Genomic DNA, 22,203 nt, shown 5'->3' with positions numbered 1-22,203 from the left:
TATAATTTTTCGAAAAGCCTAATTGAAATCACTATTAATTTTTTTTTGCTTCTCATTTTCCGTGGAAAAGACTGACATTAGCATGAATAATATGAGGTGCCAAAAGAGACTTTCAAGATTCAACTACCTGGAAGAAGTGAATTTTTATTATGCTATCAATTGTCACTAGGCTCCTCATTTACATTGAACAGTTTTTTTGAGGAGCTATAAATATTCAGTAATTTTTTTTAAGCATGGAATCTCTGTTGTTTATTTCCAACTAAAAAGAAAAAAAATTGATGAAGAACGAAAATGAGGAGCCAATGGAGTAAATTGAGGAATTTCGAGGCAATAGTAACTGAGCTTTTCATTTTCTGAGCAAGATAATGAGCAAAAATGAGGAGCTTATTCCAGGCATTTGAAGAAGCTCAACTGCCTGGAAGAAGTGAATTTTATTTATACTATCAATTGTCACTGAGCTCCTCATTTACATTGAGGACCTAAAAGTTCTTTTGAGGAGCTGTGCATATTCAGTAATTTTTTTAAAGCGTGGAAGCTCTATTGTTTATTTCCAACTAAAGAGAAAAAAATTAATGAAGAACGAAAATGAGGAGCCAATGGAATAAAATAAGAAATTTCGAGACAATAGTGAACGAAAATGAGGAGTCATTGGAGTAAAATGAGAAATTTTAAGACAATAGTAACTGGGCTCCTCATTTTCTAAGAAAGATAATGAGTAAAAATGAGGAGCTAAGTAATATTTTTTTCCTTAATTTACATTTCAGATATGAGGAGCCAAAAAAATTATTTTCTAGTTTTAAAACTTTTTTTTATATTATGCTCCTTATTGTTTTTTTCAAAATCAGTATAAAAAATATTAGGAGACAAGGGATATGATGAGTCAAAAAAAAATCTAATTTAAAATGCTTGGACAAAAGATGTTAATTACTAATTTTCATTAAGCCTAAAATGAGGAGCCAAATGTAATTTTTCGAAAAGCCTAATTGAAATCACAACTAAATTTTTGTTTTTCATTTTGCTCCTCATTTTTTGAGTAAGAAAATGAGGAGCTAATTCAAAGCATTTGAAAATATTTAAAAATTTTCAATTTTTTTCAAAAATTTTGGCATTTAATCCTTGCTTTTAGTACTTGGAATGAGCCAACAAGGCAAAATAATATATTTTTTCCTTAATTTACAGTGCAGATATGAGGAGCCAAAGAAAATTATTTACTAATTTTAAAGCTTTTTTTATACTATGCTCCTCATTGTTTTTTGCTTAAATGAGTACCAGAATCAGTATAAAAAATATAAGGAGACAAGGGACATGAGGAGTTAAAAAAAATTATTCAAATTTAAAATGCTTTGATAAAAAACATTTTTTTAAGCCTAAAATGAGGAGCCAAATGTAAGTTTTCGAAAAGACTTATTAAAAACACAACTAAATTTTTGTTTTACATTTTGCTCCTCATTTTCTATGGAAAAGACTGACATTAGAATGAATAAAATTAGGAGTAAGGAGACATTCAAGCTTCAACTGCCTGGAAGAAGTGAATTTTATTTATACTATCAATAGTCACCAGGCTCCTCATTTTTCCTTCTAAAATTCTTTTTTTTTTGAACGTTCAAGTAAATAAAATGAAACGGTGAAACTTTTTAAAAGCATGCCTCCTCATAACTTATAAGACATATGGTAACTCCTTAAGATGTTTCCTCATTTGTGGCACAAACATGAAGGCCCAAAGTTTAATAAAATTTCAACTCCCTGTTACTTCAATCCACTTTTTTTTTGAGACGAATATGAGGAGGCAATTACAACTTCTCAAAACAAAAACGACCGTATCCAAACGACCCTATTTTCGAAATCAAGCGTTTCCATAACGTCAGCATATTCGCCCAAAAAGGGGAAAACCGTCGAGTGTGCCGCCGTTTCCCACTTAAAAGTTTTCCCTCCCGAAAGTTTCGCCCGCGTCATCGCAAATTTGCAGTTTTATTTGAATTTCGGTATCGTCGGTGTCTCCCCGTTTCACCCTCGGGGGGCGAAAACTACCCCCTTCCACCCCTTAACAACATTTTCTATGTTATATCGTGCGTTATCATTAAAACTACCCGACTTTATGGGCCAATATAAACTTTCTTTGTGATTTTTCGAAAAATTTTATGACGCTATAAAAGCGAGTGTATAAAGCGAGACAAGTTTCGAGAAAATCTGGACTAGTAGGGATTTATTAATCGGAGGGTGGAAAATAAGCTGCTGACCAACAAAATCAGCGATAAAACCCTAGAAGTTAAATAAACGCACTGTCTCCGGTCGTTTTATGGCCACGATAAACTTGATTGGTCAGTTACTATTACAGATTGTTTTTCCTCAATTAAGTGCAAAATAAAATTCGTTGTTCCCCGTAGGATCAATAGATGGCGAACTCTTTACGAGCCATCACCGATTTTATTTGGTTTGAATGCGGAGGGAGTCCTTCATAATGAAATTAAGAATTTCCTTCTCGCTCAGTAGCAAGCGAACCGGAAAATTTGCATAGCAAACAACGTTATCCGACAAATCAATGGGTGTAAAACCAAAGCAAGAGAGAGAGAGAGAGAGAGACGTCGTTCACTGCAGTTGACAATTTTATTGGCAATTAACGGGTTACTCAATAGGACGCGTTGGAAATGTTAAGAAATGGCTCCTCATTTTCATATGCGAAAATACAACAGTTTTCTGAGACGCTTGTGTAAGAAGTGTCTTAAAATGTTTCCTCATTTTGCTCCTCATGTTCTTGATACTAATGTGGGATTTATCTTAATTAACTTTGCTCCTCATTTTTGGAGAAAAAAATGAGGAGTCTAATACATATAACTCAATTTAATTTTTTTCGGGCAGTTGGAATTGACACTTTTTTCATTGGCTTCCCTTATCCCTTAGTTTCTCTTTATTAAAAAAAAATATAAGGAGCATTTTAATAATTTTTTCAATCTAGAACTTAATTAAGCCTTTAAAGGAATTTCTCAGTTTAGGTGGGAAAATGAGGAGCTTAAAGAGAATCCAATGTAACTTAAATAAATTGTTTTTGGCTCCTCATATTTTTTCTAGAAACAGAATTATTAATTTTAAGATTGAACTGCCTGAAATAAAGAGGTAAATTAAAAATTCCAGGCATTTGAAAATAATTTCGATAATTTCAACTACCTGGAATGAGAAACCAAAGTAAAAATTCCAGGCAATTAAACATGTTTTCCATAGTTTTAACTGCCTGGAATAAGGAGCAAAAGTGTAAATTCGAGGCAGTTTAAGATACTTCAATTGCGTGGAATGAGGAGCTAAACAAAAATTTTTAACATTTTGGGTAAAAAATTAGGTAGTTTAGGAATCTTTTTACTATCACTTCTTAAAATATTTAAACAATTTATTTGCCTCCTCATATCTATTGGACCCTCATTTCCCTGTATATTTTCATAAGCTCCTCATACAAATAAATAAAAGAAATAAAGAAAAATCTTTTGCCTCCTCATATCTATTGGCTCCTCATTTTAAACATTGCACGAACAAATCGGTATAAAGAAAATAAAAAGAAAATAAAAATGAGGGATGCCTGAAAAAAAAGTTCGAGGTCTATTCTTGCCATTAGGCTCCTCATTTTTCACAAAAAATTAGCATGAGAGTAAATATATTGCTCCCATGCAAGAAAAAAATGAGTAGCGTAAATGAGGAGGCAAATTCAAAAAAATAGTCAAAATTATCATTATGCTCCTCATTTTTTCATGTAGCTATAAAGAAAATGAGGAGCTTAAATGAGGAGCCAATAGACATGGAAAGCCAAAAAAGAATTGATAAAAAATTGAGCATGTAGTTAGTTTAAGCAATTACAAAAAAATTAACTAATCTCAAGTATCTGCAAGAATAATACGTAATTCTATTTAAATTTTGAAAAAATCGAAAAACTCTTAAATCATTTTAATTTTTCAGGTGTAATTCGACAAAAACTGAAGATGAGTAAAAATGAGGAGTCAATTCCAGGCAGTTGATTATTTTTTTCTCCTATCTGGAATGAGGAATTAAAGGATATTTTTCATAGAGATAAACTCAAGACAGAATATTCAAATTAAGAGTTAAAGGTTTAAATAGCCTGCTCTTCATATTTTATTATTTTTTTTATAAAAATTTATATTTAAATTTTATAATAATTAGGAGCCACAAAAATTCTAGGAAATTATTAATATTTTTTTTAATAATTTTTAAAAAATTTTACTGGCTGGTATGAGGAGCTAAATATTTTTTTGAGGAGCCATAGGATTAAAATAATATGAAACAAAATGTGACGCCTTTATTTTTTCCTAACGTCCATTGCAGATATGAGGAGGCAAGGAAAAGTTTCTAAATTATAAAAGAAATACAAAAAAAACATTTTTGGCCTCTTCATATCTCTTAGCTCCTCATTTTGAACGTTGCACGAACAAATCGGTATAAAGAAACAAAAAATGAGAGTACCATGAAAAAAAAATTCGGGGCCCATTCTTGCCATTAGACTCCTGATTTTTCACAAATAATTAGCAACCATGAAATATTGAGAATAAATTTTTTGCTCCTATGCAAGAAAAAAATTAGTAGCGTAAATGAGGAGCCGTTATATATGAGGAGGCAAGCTCAAAAAATAGTCAAAATTATCACTATGCTCCTCATTTTTTCATGTCGTATGTTCGCTATAAAGCAAATGAGAAGTATAAATGAGGAGCCGTTAGATATGAGGAGGCGAGTTAAAAAATATAGAAAAAAATTATCAATACGCTCTTTACATTTTCATGTCGCATTATTGATTGCTATTAAGAAAATGAGGAGCATAAATGAAAAGCCATTAAATATGAGGTGAAAACTTAACCAAAAAAATAATGAAAATTATCATTATGCTCCATATTTTTAAATTTACCATTATTGATCGCTGTAAAGAAAATGAGGGGCCATTAAATATGAGGAAAAAAGTTGAAAAAATAGTCAAAAGTTTCATTATGCTCCTCATATTTTGATGCAGCATTATTGATCGCTATAAAAAATATGAGGAGGGTAAATGAGGAGCTAATAGACACGGAAAGCCAAAAAAGAAATTACAAGCAATTTATTTTTCATTTACTGCTGGTACTACTATAAAAAAAAATTACGAAAATAAATGTTTTACTCCCATCCAAGAAAAAAATGATTAAATCTTAGAGCCATTAGATATGAGGAGGTAATTTCGAAAAAATAGTTAAAATTATCATTATGTTCCTCATATTTTTTATGTCGCATTATTGATCGCTATAAAGAAAAATTAGGAGCGTAAATGAGGAGTCAATAGACATGAGGAGGCAATTAAAAAAAATAGTAAAAACTATTATTATGCTCCTCATTTTAATGTCACATTATTGATCGCTACAAAGAAAATGAGGAGTCGTTAGATATGAGGAGGCAAGTTCAAAAAATAGTCAAAAATTACCATTATGCTACTCATATTTTTATATCTCATAGGAGTCAATAGACATGAAAAGCCTAAAAAGAAATTACAAGCAATTTATTTTTCATTTACTGCTGGTCCTACTATAAAAAAAATTTTATGAGAATAATTGTTTTACTCCCATGCAAGAAAAATATGGTTAAATGAAGAGCCATTGGATATGATAGATATGAGGAGGCAAGTTCGAAAAAATAGACAAAATTATCATTATGCTCCTCATATTTTTATGTCGCATATTGATCCCTATAAAGAAAAATTAGGAGAGTAAATGAAGAGCCAATAGACATGAGGAGGCAATTTCAAAAAAAAAAAACTATTAATATGCTCATTTTTCATATCGCATTATTGATTGCTATAAAGAAAATGAGGAGACGTTAGTTATGAGGAGGCAAGTTCAAAAAAAAATAATCAAAATTATCATTATACTCCTCATACTTTCATGTCGCATTATTGATTGCTATAAAGAAAATGAGGAACGTAAATGAGGAGCCAGTAGATACGAAAAGCCTAAAAAAAAATTACAAGCAATTTATTTTTCATTTACTGCTGGTACTACTATAAAAAAAAAATTATGAGAATCAATGTTTTACTCCAATGCAAGAAAAAAATGGTTAAAACAAGAGCCATTAGATATGATAGATATGAGGAGGCAAGTTCGAGAAAATAGTCAAAATTATAACTATGCTCCTCGTATTTGTATGTCGCATTATTGATCCCTATAAAGAAAAATTAGGAGCATAAATGAGGAGCCAATAGACATGAGGAGGTAATTTTAAAAAAATACTAAAAACTATTATTATGCTCCTCATTTTCATGTCACATTATTGATCGCTATAAAGAAAATGAGGAGCTGTTAGATATGAAGAGCGTAAATGAGGAGCCGTTAGATATAAGGAAGCAAGTTCAAAAAATAGTAAAAAATTACCATTATGCTCCTCATATTTTTATGTCGTATTATTGATCGCTATCAAGAAAATGAGAAGCGTAAATGAGGAGTCAATAGACATAAAAAGCCTAGAAAGAAATTACAAGCAATTTATTTTTTATTTACTGCTGGTACTATTAAGCTTCATATATAAACTTCTAAAATGAAAACTGCATCGTTTCTTGTATATTTTTACGTTCGGGGTTATAATAGTAAGAAAATCGGTGCAGACTCGCCCAAGAGCGGCCATTTCGCCGTTTTAAAACGGAGCCGAACTAAATTCGTTGCCTTTTACGACCATTATCGTTACGACCGAAAATATGCTTCTGCTCCTAATGCCTTTTATAGTTTTTATAAACCAATCGTGCTCCTTTTCTTAATATTCAATTTTTCTTTGGTAAAAAAAGCGACACCCTAAAACAGAATTATAAACTTTAAATTAGCCAGTTGGCACATCCACGAGGGTCATATAAGTTTTAAGTTATGAGGAGGTTGCCAGCCAATTGCGTCTATAGGAAGTTCCTGAGGGCAACTTTGGGTGTTCATAAGCAATTTAGGGGGCTTATATTTATGTCTGAGGGCAACTAACTTTAACTAGATTTCCAGTGAAGAGGTTAAGTTCAGTTTCCAAACAGCGTAGCACATCGAAATTTAGGGATTTTAAGGGGCAATTTCATAAAAAAATATTCACTTAAGTTCCTTATATTACCCATTAACAGAAATTTTAAAATCTCCTTAATAGTTTCTAACACTAGTCATAGAAAAAGAGATAACATGTCACAATGCAATATATAGGAAATGAGGAGCATATTGAACAAATATTCGCCAAACCACTCCTAACAAAAAACAATTTATTTTTTATGTAAAAAAAACAAGAAAAAAGTTAAACCACTTACCTTTGGTAAGCAACAAAACTGCGAAGAGAAGCAAAACGAGTCGTATACACGATAAGGGGCTCGGCACCGTCATATTCTTTTGTTTGTCCAAATATTCCTCGGGCATATGTAGTCGGGTCCTCCTATGGAAACAGACGGGGATGTTTAGAGATGGGCCTAAACAAATATGGGCGACTTACGATATTAGAATTTCGGAAGGGTGGGTTCGGGAAATTAACTTTGGATTTTATGTGAGGGTGAGGAGGGTGAGGAAAAACAACTCGTAAAATATCTGGTAAAAGTCGTATGGAATACTAAAGAGTTAGGGGGGGTTGAATGTATAATTTATAGTTGCTGATAAATATGAGGAGCCTAAGCAAAAATTACATTCTTTTTTTCAGGACATTTAGCTTATAGCTCCTCATTTTACCTTCGCTAAATTAAGGAACCAACGGTTTCCTGTTTTGGGGTTATAAACATTTTTCGTAATATGATATGGGTCATATTTGAAGAGAACAACAAACTGAAAAAGATGTAAGAAAATGAGGAGCTAAAGAAAAAAATTTTATTTATTAGGTGTAGTAGCAATAAAAGAGCTTTTATTTAATCAGAGATGCAAGTCCTAATTTTATATATGAGGAGAAGTATTGTTAAGAAATGAGGAGCTAAGGGCGAAAATACTTAAGCTCCTCATTTTTGTCTAAAATAACCAGAAGTATTTTTAGAAAATGAGGAGCCAATATTTGATTGGATAGATTTGTGTACTGGCATTGGTTATTTATTTATTTTTTCATGCAATTGTTTATTTATTTATCATTTAGTATTTTGTTCCTTAAATGTTTTAAAATTTTAATGTACAATTTTGGAATAAGTATGTGCAGTCACTTATTTAACAAGAATTCTTATAAGGCTCCTCATTTTTTTGTCAAGAATAGGAATAGTATTTGAAGGAAATGAGGAGCCAATAGAAAAGGAGATACGCAAATAAGTATGAGGAGCCTAATGAGAATTCCAGGCAGTTAAAAATTTCCTTTTGCGGAATTTTAGAATTTTTGAATTTTAGAATTTTAGAATTTTAGAATTTTAGAATTTTAGAATTTTAGAATTTTAGAATTTTAGAATTTTAGAATTTTAGAATTTTAGAATTTTAGAATTTTAGAATTTTAGAATTTTAGAATTTTAGAATTTTAGAATTTTAGAATTTTAGAATTTTAGAATTTTAGAATTTTAGAATTTTAGAATTTTAGAATTTTAGAATTTTAGAATTTTAGAATTTTAGAATTTTAGAATTTTAGAATTTTAGAATTTTAGAATTTTAGAATTTTAGAATTTTAGAATTTTAGAATTTTAGAATTTTAGAATTTTAGAATTTTAGAATTTTAGAATTTTAGAATTTTAGAATTTTAGAATTTTAGAATTTTAGAATTTTAGAATTTTAGAATTTTAGAATTTTAGAATTTTAGAATTTTAGAATTTTAGAATTTTAGAATTTTAGAATTTTAGAATTTTAGAATTTTAGAATTTTAGAATTTTAGAATTTTAGAATTTTAGAATTTTAGAATTTTAGAATTTTAGAATTTTAGAATTTTAGAATTTTAGAATTTTAGAATTTTAGAATTTTAGAATTTTAGAATTTTTCAATTTTTCAATTTTTCAATTTTTCAATTTTTCAATTTTTCAATTTTTCAATTTTTCAATTGTGTTTTTTAGCTCCTCATTTTTCTAGAGTAAAATAAGAAATAGTTTTTTTAAATGAGGAGGCTATAGTAGATATAAAAATTTTAAAATTCCTTGCAGTTTAGAGAATTTTTTTCAGAAGAAATCTCATTGAGCTCCTCATTTTTCATTTAAAATAGGCAAAAAAATGAGGAGCTAAATAATAAAAATTCAAGGCAGCTGACAATTTTACTAAACAAAAATTTTCATTAGGCTCCTCATTTTCTGCCTATAATAAGAACACTTAATTTAGAGAAATGAGGAGCCATTGAGTAAGAAAAAAAAAATAATTCTTAGCATTTGATATTATTTTTTTAGAGCAAATGACTTTAGGCTCCTCATTTTCCACTTATATAATAAAACAATTATTTAATAAAAATGAGGTGCCAAAAAAAATTTTTTTTTAAAGAATTCTCATTAAGCTCCTCATTTTTTCCTAAGAAAAAATAAAAGTATTTTAAGAAAATGAGGAGCCAATAGACGTGTGGAGTTAAACAAAAACTTAAATATATTAAATAATTTTCTTTACAAGAATTTTTATTAGCCTCCTTATTTCTTGTCTAAAATAAATAGAAATATTAAGGGAAATGAGGAGCCAATAGGTATAAGGAGCAAATTCCTGGCATTTGAAATTATGTTTTTTTTAATAATTATTTTTGAACTTCCTATTTTTCACCCAAAAAAAAGAAAAAAATAAATTCAAGTAAATGAGGTACTACACAAAAATTTCAAGCAATTAAAAATTTAAGAAAAAAATAATACACTTCAAATTTTTTGATTTAATTTTAAGAAGCATATTATAAAAATGAGGAGCCAGTAGACATGAGGAGCTAAACAAAAATTGCAGGCATGTGAATAATTTTTTATTTTAGAATGTTTTATTTAGCTCCTCATTTTGGCCTAAAATAAGGAGAAAATTTTTTGCAAAAATGAGGAGTAAATTTATTGATTTTTTTTAGAAATAAATATCAGGCAGTTGAAAAATTTCTTTTAACAGGAGCATAAGAAGCATGAGGAGCATAAGGAAAAATTGTCAAGAAAAAATTTTCAACTGTTTGGAATTATTTTTTAAAAATCAATAAATAGGCTCCTCATTCCTGTAAAAAAACTCCTCCTTATTTTAGACTATTTAGAATTTTTAAGCTCCTAATTTTTGGCCTGAATTACAAAGAGGATTATTTTAATGAAAATGAGGAGCCAATAAGAATCTTTCATATTTTTTTTAATCTCTTCTTAAACCATTTAAGGTACATAATAAATTTTAAGAAAATGAGGAGCATATTTATTGCCTCCTTCAAAAAAGAGTTTTTCAATCAGGATAGTTATGAATATACACAAGAAACTCCTGGAATTAAGTGATAAATTATTCCTGGAAGGTAAAAGACCGATACGTGCAAATCCTGGAACAAAAACAGAAATTATGATAAATGCCTTGGAAATTGAAGGAGTTACTGTTAAAGCATGGAATAAAATGACAGAAGGGAAGAAAAACTCAAACAAGGAAGGACTGGAATAACATTTCCTGTTTGTTTATTTTAAGGCAATCCACTAAAATTGTCTGAGAAACTCATAACAAGCAAAAATACCCTTGATTTCACCTTGAAAAAAAGAATCCTTAAAAACTGTATTCGCAATCGTTTATCTCAGATTTCCCTAAATTCCCCGTTTTTAAAAACATATAGCTCGACGAGTACCCACCCGTGCCTGAAAAATATCCCTGAATATTATATTCCAATATGTTCGATAAGGCATGAATAAACACGTGCATGGTATTGACACCGTCGCTCCTATAGCGGAACGTTTCTTATACCTCGATTTCTCCCCACGCGATAAAAGGGACGTTTTATCGTTTTATTTAAAATCAGAGGGTTTCTTTCGTCACGTATCGAGAAAAATTTGATGGATAATAAAATGATTTTAGTGGAGCGTGCGGCAAGTGCCTACTTAACGCACGCACCAGAAAGTAAGAAAAAAAATTAAGTTTTTTTCGTCAAGTGTGACCTTTTTTGAAACGAACTAAAGATAAATTGATGTATGAGGTGCGTGCGGCAAGTGCTTACTTATTGCACGCTCCGGAGAGTATTAAAAACGTCCATACCGACTGCAGTTTTTGCTGTCTGTGACCGAATCACGGAAGTAAATTGAAGGCAAAATCCCTGATCAGTTTATCGACGTAACCGGGGAGCGAACGTTTACGTCGTTTACGTGACGGACGTAAACAAGACGGTCTGTCGGGTTTTATTTGATAAATTGATTGTTTAACTAACTCGCCGACAAGGTTCGATTAAATTGGACGGCAGTTTTCAACCGATTTGATTATTATTGGCCAATGGGGAATTGCCTTATGTTTACGAATAAGTATGGGATTTTTTTTGAGTGTTCCTAACAAAGATCAATTTCTCCTTCGTTCGATCGAGCTATCCTCAATTTGTTATCGAATCGTATTTTTCTTTAAAAATTTAGAAAATTTAAAAAAAAATTGAAAAATAGACATTTTGGCGCCCAACATGTGGAACTGAAGTGTTGAAAGTGTTGGTAAATAAAGATGTGGAATGTGAAATCGCCTTTTTTTTGTCTAGATAAGTAACGCTTGTTTCAAAATATTTGCATCTTCAGGTAAAAATATATTTTTTTTTTTTAGAATATTTGAGATATTTTGGCGCCCAACCCAATGCCGAAGAAAAATATCAGACAGTTAATGAAAGTTTTTTTAATTTTACAAGAATTTTTATTAAGCTCCTCATTTCTTGGCCAAGAATAGGAATAGTATTTGAAGGAAATGAGGAGCCAATAGATAAGAAGGATAAGAAACATAAGTATGAGGAGCCAAATGAAAGTTCTAGGCGGTTGAAGATTTTCATTTGGGGAACTTTTGAATTTTTAAATTTTTGAATTTTTGAATTTTTGAATTTTTGAATTTTTGAATTTTTGAATTTTTGAATTTCTGAATTTTTGAATTTTTGAATTTTTGAATTGTTTTTTAACTCCTCATTTTTCTCGAGTAAAATAAGAAATATATTTTTTTATATGAGGAGGCTTCAGCAGACATAAAAAAAGAAATCTCATTGGGCTCCTCATTTCTTATTTAAAATAAGCAAAAATAGTTAAAAACAAAAAATAAGTAGTTAAATAAAAATTCGAGGCAGCTGACAATTTTACTAAACAAAAATGTTCATTGGGCTCCTCATTTTCCGCCTATAAAAAAAACAATTAATTTAGAGAAATGAGGAGCCAAAAAATAAATTCATGGCAGATTATTTTCTACAAGAATTCTCATCAAGCTTTTTAATTTTTTTCCTAATGAAAATGAGGAGCCAGTAGACGTGAGGAGTTAAACAACAACTTAAATATATTGAATAATATTCTTTACAAGAATTTTTATTAGCCTCCTCATTTTTTGTCCAAAATAAAAAGATATATTTTAGAGAAATGAGGAGCCAATAAGCATAGGGATCAAATTCCTGGCATTTTAAATTATTTTTTTTTCAATATTTGTTTTTAAACTTTTTATTTTTCATTCAAAAATATTTGTATCTTCAGGTAAAAATAATTTTTTTTATAGAATACTTGAGATATTTTGGCGCCCAACTTGTACGTGATGCCAATGAAAAATATCATGCAGTTAAAGAAAGTTTCTCTAATTTTACAAGAATTCTTATTAAGCTCCTCATTTTTTGGCCAAGAATCGGAATAGTATTTGAAGGAAATGAGGAGCCAATAGATAAGAAGATATAGACATAGGTATGAGGAGCCAAATGAAAGTTCTAGGCAGTTGAAGGTTTTCATTTGGGAAACTTTTGAATTTTTGAACTTTTGAATTTTTTAATTGAATTTTTGAATTTTTTGAATTGTTTTTTAACTAATCATTTTTCTTAAGTAAAATAAGAAATATATTTGTTTTAAATGAATAGGCTTCAGCAGATATAAAAAAAATCTCATTGGGCTCCTCATTTTTCATTTAAAATAAGCAAAAATACTTAAAAACAAAAAATAAGGAGTTAAATAAAAATTCGAGGCAGCTGACAATTTTCCTAAACAAAAATGTTCATTGGGCTCCTCATTTTCCGCCTATAATAAAAACAATTAATTTAGCGAAATGAGGAGCCAAAAAATAAATTCATGGCAGACTATTTTCTACAAGAATTCTCATCAAGCTCCTCATTTTTTTCCTAATGAAAATGAGGAGCCAATAGACGTGAGGAGTTAAACAAAAACTTAAATATATTGAATAATATTTTTTACAAGAATTTTTATAAGCCTCCTCATTTTTTGTCCAAAAAAAAAATTTAAGAGAAATGAGGAGCCAATAAGTATAGGGATCAAATTCCTGGCATTTTAAATTATTTTTTCTTTAATAATTGTTTTGAAACTTCTAATTTTTCACCCAAAAAAAATTGTATCTTCAGGTAAAAATAATTTTTTTATTGAATATTTGAGATATTTTGGCGCCCAACATGTAGAACAGAATTTTAAAAAATTATTTTTTTTGCATATTTAGCTAAAATTAGTGCAAAAAGTATTTATATCTTTAGGTTCAATTAGATTTTCTAGAGGAAAAATAGACATTTTGGCGCCCAACATAAAAATTAAAAATTTGAAAATGGTGCTAATTAAATATGTTAAATGTGAAAATCTACTGTTTTTTGTCTAGATAGGTAATACTAGCTTTAAAATATTTGTATCTTCAGGTAGAAATATTTTTTTTTAGATTATTTGACACAATTTGACCCACAACAAACGAGGATCGTCAATCACCTACTGATCCTTGAGCCATTTAAACTTTTTGTCTTATTTCATTCCAGTACGTCACTAATCCCTTAAAACGAATCCAGATAAAGAGAATCCCTTGTAAAATTGGATCCTGAGAAATAAAACAGGCCGCGACACAATCAAATATGTCACGACTCCTCAATTAGCCCCCTCTCCTTTTATCTCCGAATCCTTATCCCGTATAGACGTTTCATCCAGTAGGAATAAAGACGAAAAAAAAATGAGAAAGAGACCCCGTTCTTTTCCTTCCTCTCGCCTTTCAGCATCCGAGTGAGTTATTCCCCATCTATATCCCAAATTGGACCTCTATTGTCGTCTTAAACTGCCTTCCAATAAGACTAACGAAATAAATACACACCAATTTACGATCCTCTAGGCAGTATTTCTTTCAAAGAAGGGATTAGGACGGGGGTAAAATGAAAGGAAGGGAAAATGTCGCTCTTCGACATAAACAACTGCGAGGAGGCACAATAGCAACAGACTTGTTTTGATTTATACTTTTCCCTGTCGTTTTTGCATTCAAAAATGAGCATTTGCCATTTTTCCAGTTGATGTGGCCCCTTTACGTGCCCGATCGATCTTTCGATATTTCTTTGAGGGAGAAAGAGCGAGAGACATTAAAGCACTCGAGTGGGAAAACGTTCCTCTTTCAACTGGATTTTATGCTTCAGGTGATTACTTATTTCTTGTTTTTTATTCAGTGATCAGTTTGTTGCTGTTTTTGTTGATTTTTAAAATTTTTAGTTCCACATGTTGTTTGCCAAAAGATCTCAAATTTTCCTTAAAAAAAAATATTTCTACCTGAAGATGCAAATATTTTGAAACTAGCGTTACCTATCTAGACAAAAAAAATCGATTTTCACATTTTATATCTTTAATTAGAGCCATTTTCAAATTTTCAATTTTTATGTTGGGCGCCAAAATGTCTACTTTTCCTCACGAAAACTTAATTGAAACTAATGATATAAATATTTTTTTGCACTAATTTTAGCTAAATATGCAAAAAAAAACAATTTCTCAAATTTCTGTTCTACATGTTGGGCGCCAAAATATCTTAAATATTAAATAAATCAAACCTGAAGATACCAGTTTTTTTGGGTGAAAAATAAGAAGTTTAAAAACAATTATTAAAAAAATAATAATTTGAAATGCCAGGAATTTGATCCCTATGCTTATTGGCCCCTCATTTCTCTAAAATATATCTTTTGATTTTGGACAAAAAATGAGGAGGCTAATAAAAATTCTTGTAAAGAATATTATTCAATATATTTAAGTTGTTGTTTAACTCCTCACGTCTATTGGCTCCTCATTTTCATTAGGAAAAAAATGAGGAGCTTGATGTGAATTCTTGTAGAAAATAGTCTGCCATGAATTTATTTTTTGGCTCCTCATTTCTCTAAATTAATTGTTTTTATTTTAGGCGGGAAATGAGGAGCCCAATGAAAATTTTTGTTTAGTAAAATTGTCAGCTGCCTCGAATTTTTATTTGGCTCCTAATTTTTTTGAAGTATTTTTGCTTATTTTAAATTAAAAATGAGGAGCCCAATGAGATTTCTTTTTTTATATCTGCTAAAGCCTCCTCATTTAAAAAAAAATTATTTCTTATTTTACTCGAGAAAAAATGAGGAGTTAAAAAACAATTCAAAAATTTAAAAATTCAAAAGTCCCGCAAATGAAAATCTTTAACTGCCTGGAATTTTCATTTGGTTCCTCATACCTAAGTCTATATCTTCTTATTTATTGGCTCCTCATTTCCTTCAAATACTATTCCGATTCTTGGCCAAAAAATGAGGAGCTTAATAAGAATTCTTGTAAAATTAAAAAAACTCCTCACGTCTATTGGCTCCTCATTTACTTAAAATAAAAAATGAGGAGCTTGATGAGAATTCTTGTAGAAAAAGTCTGCCATGAATTTATTTTTTGGCTCCTCATTTCTCTAATTTAATTGTTTTTATTATAGGCGGAAAATGAGGAGCCTAATTAAAATGTTTGTTTAGTAAAATTGTCATGAATTTTTATTTGGCTCCTTATTTTTTTAAAGTATTTTTACTTATTTTAAATAAAAAATGAGGAACCCAATGAGATTTCTTTTTTTTATATCTGCTGAAGTCTCCTCATTTAAAAAAAATATATTTCTTATTTTACTCGAGAATAATGAGGAGTTTCAAAAATTCAAAAATTCAAAAATTCAATTTCTACGCACGAAACTTTAACCGTACCTAAAGATATAAATATTTTAACCCTAATTTTAGCAACCTGGACAAAAAAATTTTTTTTTTTAAATTTCTAGTTCTACCTAACGTTTTTTTTTAATTGCCTCTAAGACAAAATTGATTGATCTATTCCAGTCAGTTGTCTAGAAAAACCATAATTTCATTGGAGTTTCCTGCAACTGCCTGGAAGTAAACCTAACCTTTTCTATTCCAGGCAATTGAGGACCAAACAAACTCCAAAAGACCTCGAACCGAGAGATATCGTTAAGATCTACAAAACGACACTCCATGACTATTTTATTGATCTCCTTTAATTTAGCGTGCATTAATCTGATCCGAAAGTTCTGATCTTTAATGTAGTTCAGAGCCCTGTTGAGAAATTCCTTGAATCAGATCATAAGCATCTGAGGTATATTTTGGCAATATAATTGGCATATAAAACACAAGGTACGCAACATTCAGGTTGTAACCAGTCTCTTAAATTCAGTCAAAGTAACACTTAAGATCATTCATCCATACATTAACGGGTCACTAATCGGAGGGAATTAAGCGACGCGACAAGGCGTCTCTAATATAGACCTCCCGCTACGTTTGAAAATATTCTCACGTCTACGACGTTAACGCTAATTATTAAATTAACATTAAACTGCTTTAAGGTTATAGGGAGGAATTAATTCGCGAACGTCGACGACGTTCATTAGTCCGGCGAACTAATAACGTGTCGGGGGATCCTACGCAGACTGCGCCACCCAACAAGCAAATCCGAATTCGGATTTAGTTTCCAGGATCCCCTTGAACCTGGAAAGATGCTTTTGGAGTCTCGGGGTACTCAAAGGATTATTCCAAGGATTTTTGGAATCGGTTCGAAAATTTGGTAAAATTACCTTCAATTTCCTGAAAGACATTTAAGGGCACTAAGAAGATTATTCCAGGCACTTAGTTATTTAGGATTACTCACATATATCAGCTCTAAGTAATTTAGATTCCTGGAATAACAGTCTTAAATAATCTCCGAAATTTGGTGAGATTGAATAACGTGCATCCAGCTTCCTAGTAAATTCCCCCAATAGCCAAATTCCCTTTTACATTAAATAATTAATAGGGTTTAATTGCACCCCCTTTTAAGCTAAAAAGGGGCACACTCTTAATTTGCCAAATTTCTTTCACCCTTCGACAATAATTATTCGAGCGGGTGAATTTTTCATAATTTATCACTCACTGCGGTAGGGCAGGGGGTGTGAGGAGGGAGGATTAAAAGCTAATTAAACTCGATAAGGGTAATGGCAGTTTTTTAGCATTAAGCGACTTTGCTTGACGAGGTCAAGTGAGTTTTTACACATTTTGTCCCTTAGGAACTGGATCGCATGGAAATTAAAGGAAATTGTACTTTTCTTACATAGATTGGGCCTCTATCATTAAAATATAGACCAAAAAAAAAATAAATTCGGTTCTATATTTTATTACGTCAACTGAGCAGCTTATCCAGAATACTAATGGTAAATCCCTCCCTTCTCAATCAAATAGAAAAAGGAAAAATCCCTGGAACATCGGATTCGGACACGTGCGAAACTAAGTGTCCCCAACGGAGGTTAATTCTTCCCTCCCTGGATCGATCTATCCACAATTTGGTACGGAATCGTATTTTTCTTTAAACGTGTCGAATATTTAAAAAATCGACTTTTTTTTGTTATTGAACAAATGGGCATTTTGGCGCCCAACATGTGAATTTAAACAAAAAAAATTATTTTTGTCTGGGTAGCTAAAAGCGACATTTTGGCGCCCAACAAGTGAAACTGAAATTTTGATAGAGGTTCTATATAGAGATGTAAAATCTGAAAATCAATTTTTTTATTATTTATACAGGTAAAATTAACTTCAAAATATTTATCTGTTTAGGTGGAATTAAATCAAGTAAGTAGAATTAGACACTTTGGCGCCCAACAACTTTATACTGACGAGACCTACAGATACGAAACTTTCAGGGCATATAGGCAGTACCACAGGCCATTTTGTCAGAAAATGTTAATTCTCTAGCTTAAGTAGTTTTTAATTAAAAAATTAACAAATGACAGTCATGTTCAATTAAATTTTGTTAAATTTTAAGCTTGAAACTAAGACATTAATAACTTTTAACTGACGAGACCTACAGATACGAAACTTTCAAGACTTATAGGCGGTACCATAAACCATTTTGTCAGAAAATTTTGACTTTCTAGCTTAAGTACTTTTTAATTAAAAAATTAACAAATGACAGTCATGTTCAATTAAATTTTGTATCAATATTGAGCTTGGAACTAAGACCTAAATAACTTTTGACTGACGAGACCTATAGATACGAAACTTTTAGGGCTTATAGGCAGTACCACAGTCCATTTTGTCAGAAAATTTTAACTTTCTAGCTTAAGTACTTTTTAATTAAAAAAATATAAATGACAGTCATGTTCAATTAAATTTGGTTAAATTTTAAGCTTGAACATTAGACCTTAATAACTTTTGACTGATGAGACCTACAAATACGAAACTTTCAAAACTTATAGGCAGTACCACAGGCCATTTTTTCAAAAAATTTTGGCTTTCTAGCTTAAGTACTTTTTTAATTAAAAAATTAACAAATGACAGTCATGTTCAATTTAAATTTGTTAAGGCTTGAAACTAAGACCAAAATAACTTTTGACTGATGAGACCTATAAATACGAAACTTTCAAAGCTTATAGACAGTACTACAGGCCATTTTGTCCGAAAATTTTAACTCTCTAGCTTAAGTACTTTTTAAATAAAAAAATATAAATTACAGTCATGTTCAATTAAATTTCGTTAAATTTGAAGCTTTAACCTAAGAACTTAATAACTTTTAACTGACGAAACCTACAGACACGAAACTTTCAAAGCTTATAGGCAGTACCACAGGCCATTTTGTCAGAAAATTTTGACTCTCTAGCTTAAGTAGTTTTTAATTAAAAAAATAACAAATAACAGTCATGTTCAATTTAAATTTGTTAAGGCTTGAAACTAAGACCTACATAACTTTTGACTGATGAGACCTACAAACACGAAACTTTCAAGACTTATAGACAGTGCTACAGGCCATTTTGTCGGAAAATTTTGAGTTTCTAGCTTAAGTAGTTTTTAATTAAAAAATTACAAATGACAGTCATGTTCAATTAAATTTTGTTAAATTTTAAAATTGAAACTAAGACCTTAATAACTTTTGACTGATGAGACCTACAGATACGAAACTTTCGAGACTTATAGACAGTACCACAGGACATTTTGTCAGAAAATCTTAACTCTCTAGCTTAAGTAGTTTTTAATTAAAAAATTAACAAATGACAGTCATGTTCAATTAAATTTTGTTAAATTTTAAACTTGAAACTAAGACCTTAATAACTTTTAACTGACGAGACCTACAGATACGAAACTTTCAGGACTTATAGGCAGTACCAAAGACCATTTTGTCAAAACAAATTATTTTTCTAGCTTAAGTAGTTTTTAATTAAAAAATTAACAAATGACAGTCATGTTCATTTTAAATTTGTTAAGGCTTGAAACTAAGACCTAAATAACTTTTAACTGACGAGACCTATAGGTACGAAACTTTCAGGGCTTGTAGGCAGTACTACAGGCCATTTTTTCAGAAAATTTTGACTCTCTAGCTTTAGTAGTTTTTAAATAAAAAATTTACAAATGACTGTCATGTTCAATTTAAATTTGTTAAGGCTTGAAACTCAGACCTAAATAACTTTTAACTGACGAGACCTATAGGTACGAAACTTTCAGGGCTTGTAGGCGGTACTACAGGCCATTTTGTCAGAAAATTTTGACTCTCTAGCTCAAGTAGTTTTTAAATAAAAAATTTACAAATGACTGTCATGTTCAATTTAAATTTGTTAAGGCTTGAAACTCAGACCTAAATAACTTTTAACTGACGAGACCTATAGATACGAAACTTTCAGGACTTATAGACAGTACCACAGGCAATTTTGTCAAAAAATTTTAACTCCCTAGCTTAAGTACTTTTTTAATTAAAAAATTAACAAACTACAGTCATTAAATTTTGTAGTAGGGTCCCTTTATGCAGTTTTCTAGTGTAATAAGTATATAGAAAGCTCCTCTCAGTTCGTAAAAACCTCATATAAGCAAGTTCTTCATTTTGATATTAAGATACTTCTAATGCTTTAGTCGTTGGACGCGTACAAACTGCACAAGTAAGAAGTCTTTGTTAATACAATAAATGCAGCCGACTAGGAGGTTGGACCGGTACAAATTGCATGGAAAAAAGTCCTACATATTGTAAACGTTGGAAGTTGGACACTTTGTCAATCAATTTTTTGATAAATTGCGCTATTTACGAGAAAATACCCTTTCATGCAAATCGCATGAAAAAATATCATCCAAGAAATTAAAGTTAAATGATCACGTTTGAAATGCCTGGAAGTGATTCTTTATTTCATCCAGTAAATTGAGGTCACTTTTCAGTTTTTCCAGGGTTATTGTCAACTACCTGGACCCAGCTGCTTATTCCTTATAAACGATTGAAGTCACTCATTCCAGGAAATTGTCGTAATTTCGGCACTTTTTAGACAGTTAAAACTGCCTGGACGTAAATCGGTATTTCTTTCAACTAATTTAATTAAATTTCTTCCAGATAGTTGCGGTCACTTTCCAGGTTTTCCAAGGAATTAAATGGTAATTTTTTTAATTTTTTCATGAGTAATAGCTTATTTCTTCTAGGCAATTGACGTCTACGTTTAATTCACTTGGGGAATTAAACTTTTTGGGAATTTGGGACATTTTGGCGCCCAACATGTAGAACTAAAATTAAAAAAAATCAATTTTTTTGTTTAGGTAGTTAAAATTTAGTTTTTTTCTCAATAGTTCCCTAGAACAAATGAATCAATTTTACCCTCCAGACAGATAAAAAGACACTCTAAAAAAATTACGTTGCCTTTAAGGCCTTTCTGCTGTTTAACCTCAAATTCCTGGACGAACTATGAAGTCAAAGGAATGACCTCAAAAGCCTGGAATAAAATAAAAAATTAGCTCAAAAGCCTGGAAGACGTAAACTACGACTTTGGGTGCCTTTAAGGAACGACTGGATCAACTTACTAGTGAAGGAATCCATAATTTTCGGAATCCAAATTAATCAACATTAGCAACAGTTCAATCATGAATTGAGTCTTGAAGTCATTCTTAAAGAGAGGTACTACCTATGCAGTTTTGAAAACATTTTTAGGAAATGTATTGCAAGCTATAGATTGGTTTATTTATACAGTAAGAAATATATAGTAATTAATTTGACAGTTTAATCTAATAAATGAAAACGTGTCAGTATCATTATTTTTTATGACAGAATTTGCCAAATTACACATAATAAAATCTTGATAGGGGGTCAAACTACGTAAGCAAACCACAATTTCCAGGAGATCCAGTGCGTTAGAGACACATAAAACCTGGTACAAAGAAACCAAGAAACCCAAGTGCCTTAAACTAAAAAAACTCCAATCTAACCTTCTTCTTATTCACCCCCAACTTGGGCCACCACTTTACTCCGACATCCAACCAAATCCACGTAAAAAATCCACACCAAAACACTGAAACGACTGGGACTCTCGAAAACCGGAAAATCCCACTTCTGATCTCGCTCACGACGCGCGTACGTTCGACCGGAAAAACACGAATAACTTTGCCACCTCTACACCGATCCAAAACTGAGCGTAACTCTGGAACGAACCCCGCTCAGCTACAGAGTCAGCATCCAGAGAAATCGCGGTGGTGGGGGGGGGCGGGCGAGAGGGGACACAGCTGCCTCCCGGCCTAGAGTGCGGCGCAAGCAAGCGACCGTTTTGAAGAAGAGGGGGGGGCAAGGGGGTTGATGCATTTTGCAGTTTGTTGTATTTCGTTTCTGTGTCGGGGCATGGGGAGAAAGGGCGGGGGACGAGGGACAAGGGAGGGTGTGGAGAGAAGAATTTTAATAAGGCACGCAAAAGGAGATTTTTCCTTCTAATGTCTTAAGTCGGTTTAAGGGAATTCTTTGTGGCGAAAGTCTATTTTTATGCTTCGGGCATTTGAAGTTATTCAATGATGTATTCCAGGCATTCCAGGGTTTCCAGGGAGTCTGGAAGGATGTGTGAGTGCCTGGGGAAAATTTGCAATGTAGTCGTATATATCAAAGAAATCTGGAAAGTTCATTAAGGGACAGTCATGGAAATTCGTTGTTTGGAAGTTGTTAAGACACTTCGAAAATTG

The 22,203-nt window shown here is 31.1% G+C and overlaps 1 protein-coding gene across 2 annotated transcripts in view; it reads right to left on the bottom strand.

The window, feature by feature from the left end:
* Nucleotides 1-21,616, bottom strand: part of LOC126746295 (uncharacterized) — a 118,639-nt gene extending 97,023 nt beyond the window's left edge. The window contains exons 1-2 of one of the 2 annotated variants that reach the window (XM_050454471.1): nucleotides 21,466-21,616; nucleotides 7,280-7,435 (exon numbers count right to left, since the gene is read on the bottom strand). In XM_050454471.1, the coding sequence (XP_050310428.1) occupies nucleotides 7,280-7,385 (106 nt within the window). In that variant the 5' untranslated portion in view covers nucleotides 7,386-7,435; nucleotides 21,466-21,616. The remainder of the gene's footprint in view (nucleotides 1-7,279; nucleotides 7,436-21,465) is intronic. The other variant, XM_050454470.1, reaches the window with a different exon arrangement.
* Between the last annotated feature and the right edge of the window lie 587 nt (nucleotides 21,617-22,203).

The sequence above is a fragment of the Anthonomus grandis genome, chromosome 17 (assembly GCF_022605725.1).
Source record: "Anthonomus grandis grandis chromosome 17, icAntGran1.3, whole genome shotgun sequence".
NCBI classification, from domain to species: Eukaryota; Metazoa; Arthropoda; class Insecta; order Coleoptera; family Curculionidae; genus Anthonomus; species Anthonomus grandis.
Note: the sequence above shows the minus strand (reverse complement) of the source record. Positions and strands in the feature narration are given on the sequence as shown.